The sequence below is a fragment of the Salvelinus sp. IW2-2015 genome, linkage group LG13 (genome assembly GCF_002910315.2).
Source record: "Salvelinus sp. IW2-2015 linkage group LG13, ASM291031v2, whole genome shotgun sequence".
Lineage (NCBI taxonomy): Eukaryota > Metazoa > Chordata > Actinopteri > Salmoniformes > Salmonidae > Salvelinus > Salvelinus sp. IW2-2015.
Window position 1 is genome coordinate 49,816,877 of NC_036853.1, and position 4,172 is coordinate 49,821,048.

The 4,172-nt window shown below is 44.0% G+C and overlaps 1 protein-coding gene across 1 annotated transcript; it reads right to left on the reverse strand.

Moving 5' to 3' along the window:
- Positions 1-220: 220 nt before the first annotated feature.
- LOC111971877 (uncharacterized) lies at positions 221-3,052 on the reverse strand. Its single transcript, XM_023998669.2, has 3 exons — positions 2,704-3,052; positions 1,988-2,118; positions 221-1,781 (listed from the first exon to the last, which is right to left on the reverse strand). The coding sequence occupies exons 1-3, from the start codon at positions 2,960-2,962 to the stop codon at positions 660-662; spliced, it is 1,512 nt and encodes a 503-aa protein (XP_023854437.2). The 5' UTR covers positions 2,963-3,052; the 3' UTR covers positions 221-659.
- Between the last annotated feature and the right edge of the window lie 1,120 nt (positions 3,053-4,172).

Consider the following 4,172-nt stretch of genomic DNA (forward strand, 5'->3'; position numbering starts at 1 on the left):
TGCTGGACATAAATATGATTTTGTGGGTAAAAATAAGTCAGTTTTGATAAGTCAAAAGTCAGACAAACATGACTAAACTATTTTGACATGTACAGTGTTTGTTAGTGTGTGGGTATGTATAGGTATATTTAGTAAGTGTATATTGGTTATAAAGTTCTGTTAATGCAGAATAGGGTGAAATCAGATGTGATGTATACTAAAGAAAATCTCAATGATAGCCTTAAAGTACAATTTTATGTTTATTAAACATAAGTGTTAAATAGACCATATGAAAACCACACATACACATCTCAACTAAAAATCTGCATGAACTTGATAAATTGCATTAATTTCCTAATTAAAAGTGTCTTGGGAAAGCAGTTCAATGAATGTAATGAAATAGGCATTTGTGAACATCATATAGCCTACACAGTACAAACACAATATGTAACACACTTTTTAGGCTTATATGTGCTTTATACACTGAGTGTACAAAACATTAACACCTGCTCTTTCCATGACAGACTGACCAGGTAAATCCAGGTGTAAGCTATGATCTCTTATTGATGTCACCTGTTAACCCCACTTCAATCATTGTAGATGGAGAGGAGGAGACAGGTTAAAGAAGGATTTTTAGTTTTTCTGCTGGGGTATCCTGAGGTAGCTYCTCTCTGAGAACCTCAGACGAACAGCCTTTCTCCCACGTGGACCTTCAGGTGCCTCTTCAGGCTGCCAGCCTGGGTGAAGCGCATGTGACACTGGGGGCAGCTGTAGGGTTTCTCCCCTGTGTGGACCCTCTGGTGCCTCTTCAGGCTGCCAGCCTCAGCGAAGCGCATATCACACTGGGTACAGCTGAAGGGTTTCACCCCTGTGTGGACCCTCTGGTGGATCTCCACTTTCTGGAGGCAGCTGAAGCCTTTGTTACAGAACATGCAGAGGAACCGTTTCTCTTTATTATTGCCTGATGTGGCTCCCCCTCTCTGAGCATGGGCTCTAGCCCTGTCGTTTGAGTTCAATATCTGATCGAAAAAGACGCGGCCGTGTGAATCGGAAGGCCCCTTCGTTGTGGACACTGGGGCACGATCCCTGAGCGTCTGTACAGGGGAGTGGCTCGAGACATTTGGATTTGTCTCTAAGCTTTCCCTGTAATCTAAGAAATCTTGTGAGTGTCCTTCTCCTAAGTGAGTCTCATCTGCATTCCATGTAAGAGGAGTGTCGCCCTCCACTTTCACAGTCACGTCATCTACCGCTATAACCTCGCCTTTCTTATCTAGGCACCCTTCAGAGTATACACTACTATTGTACTGGTTCCAGTCCCCTCTTGACAGATCAGTCGGTGTCTCTAAACCCAAGGATATGTTGCCAGAGTCCATCTCTGTAGTGTAAAAACAAGACAGATCATCACCCCCAGAGTCTAACGCATCACCATCAGTATTTCCACAGGAATTAACCATCTTCTGGCTCTGGTGAAATACCGGTAAATACTCTGTGCCAGGAGCAGGAGGACAGCCCAGTGGCCCCAGTCTCTCTGGATCAGATCTGTCGTCAGATCCTGTGTGTAAAAGCCTGTGTGCTACAGTTGAGGTCTCAGCGTCTGTCACGGACTTGAGGACAGCATTCGGCGTTCCACTGACGTCCGTGATGCTGCGTCGGGTTCTGGGCGGCGTGGTGGGGTCCTCCGTGGCTACAGGGGGCACCACTCCAGCCGCTGCTCCAGTCTGGATGTCTGTGCTTTGCCCTGGGTCCTCTCCTTCAGACCTCTCCAGCTTGACCCCAGGCCCTGCATCCTCTGCATCTGTAGACTGACACAAGAAGAGAAGGTTCTTACCAGTATATGATTTGAATAGGATAACAATGTCATAGGGAAGTCTCACAAGGTCCCCTATGACAGATAAATAAGGATGTACGTGTAAGGAAGTGAATAGCTGAGGGAAGCCTTTCTGAAWTAAACGAGCCACATTTGACAAGCTGTACAAAGTAACACTTTATGCAACACAATTACACTAACCTCTATCACAATAACATGATGGGTTGAGGTTCCACTCCCCTCATCAACAGTGATTGGTTGGTCATCTCTCCGTGTATTGCGTCCTGCTGGCTTTACAAAGCTCCTGTGGCCTCCAGCGAGATGTCCTTCACCTGAGAGAGTGATTGGGTGGAAAATAAGTGATTAGGTTAACAACTGTCAATACTCAAAGGTCTATTGACACTGGCCGTGTCTGAATACCAATACTAGCATACTACATACTTAAACTGTATAGTTATTTTGGCGTTTTAACTAGTATAATTCACTCGTCTTTTCTGACTCAAGTGTTTGACAACAGCTGATAATCATAAATTGACGCGTTGTATCAAAATAAACGAATGGCGGGAGTCAATCGCTCATTAGATGACGCATTCGTAGTACTATTTTMTTTTTTGCATACTATTTAGTACACAAGTATGGGTATTGGCAGGGATGTAAAATAACACTTAGCATAACTTCTTGATATACTATTTTGAGATGTTTCATGCATCATATTTTTTTCGATGAGTAAATAATAGGAAATGCAGTAAATCAAGAATCTGGTTAGAATATGATGGATAAGTAATCAGAGGAATTATTGCATACTGTCCAAAAACTAAACAAGACCAAATTCTGGTTAACCATAGGGGTTAACGCATCTAAGGTCACACACGCGCAGAGGAGAACCGGGCGACAGGCCAGCCTCCAGCAAAATGTACCTCTTGCCATTCCTCTGTGTCGGTCGAGGATCTTGACACTACTGGGACGACTGGCGAGGACGCGCTCCCGTGCTACCCTCAGTTCCAGTARCTGTAGTTTCCTCCGCAATGYCCTGTTTTCTTTCTGGCTTTGAGTTATTTCCAAACGAAACACTGCATAGTCGTCGTCTACGAGTTTACAGATCTCTGCCACGGCTGCATTYGCTAGCACCTCCATGATGGAGGCTATTTGAGTGTGAAAAACCATACAGTTAGCCATGTTAGCAGCTAGTTAACGTTACCTAGATAACGTATATCAACCAAGTCCTGTCTCCAATGCGAATTAAAGAATACCTGAGGTAAACGTGTGATGTTGTACAATTAAATTAGTCATAGTTTGAGTTCCAGAGTATTAATAAGCGTCTAAATAACAACACAAAAAGCTAACGTGGAAATGACTCTTGGTCACGGTTCACTTCTCCTTCTCTAAATTTGTATTTGCGGATCGCAACCGTAACGTGCATACAACGCCACCTACTGTACTGGAGTGTGAGGCCATTCACGGCCTCCCCTTCTTCGATGAGGTTTAACAGCGGTTGGCATCCAATATTTTTTAAACATTTWAAATGTAACCTTTATTTAACTAGGCAAGTCAGTTGAGAACAAATTCTTATTTACAATGACGGCCTACTTCGGCCAAACCCGGACAACGCTGGGCCAATTGTGCGCCGCCTTATGGGACTCCYAATCACGGCCGGATATGATACAGACTGGATTCAAACCAGGTAGTGATGCCTCTTGCACTGAGATGCAATGCCTTAGACYGCTGTGCCACTCGGGAGCCCAATATGTTGTATAACCGCCACCTCCTAGACTGGAGTACAACTCCTTATACTTTGCTTGAAAAAATAAAAAAAATACCCCACCATCTAACACTACATTCACAAAAAWTTCTACAAGTAAATTAAATTAAAATAACACCACCCTAATCCACTACTTAAATCTATTTAGTCCTACCTCATGTCAACAACCTGAAAGGATGGGACATCACCACTCAACACACCCTGTAACTCTTCTGATGTCAAGTCTCGCACACCCAAATAMMTCTCTGCAGCTGCCACCACAACCTCAATTTCTGCAAGTTACGTTCTATCCCTGCAGTACAGTTGATAACCATTGCTATAAATGCTAAAAATCCATTCTTACTGAAACATATCACTTGTTGGCCTATCCCTCTGTATTGGTACATATCTACTACTCACATCACTCCTCTCAGGATCCCTCCCCCTTGACCCATCTTCCTCTACTTTCTTCACTGCCTCAGCATATGACAACTTCTGCACTACTCTAACCCTGGAAACAACCTCAACCTGCCTCTCTCACACGGGACATTTCTGACCCCCAGCCCCATGGGCATCCCTACAGGTAACACATACCACTACTTTCCCCAATGCTACACATTCCTTTGTCTCATGCCCTTCTGCACACTT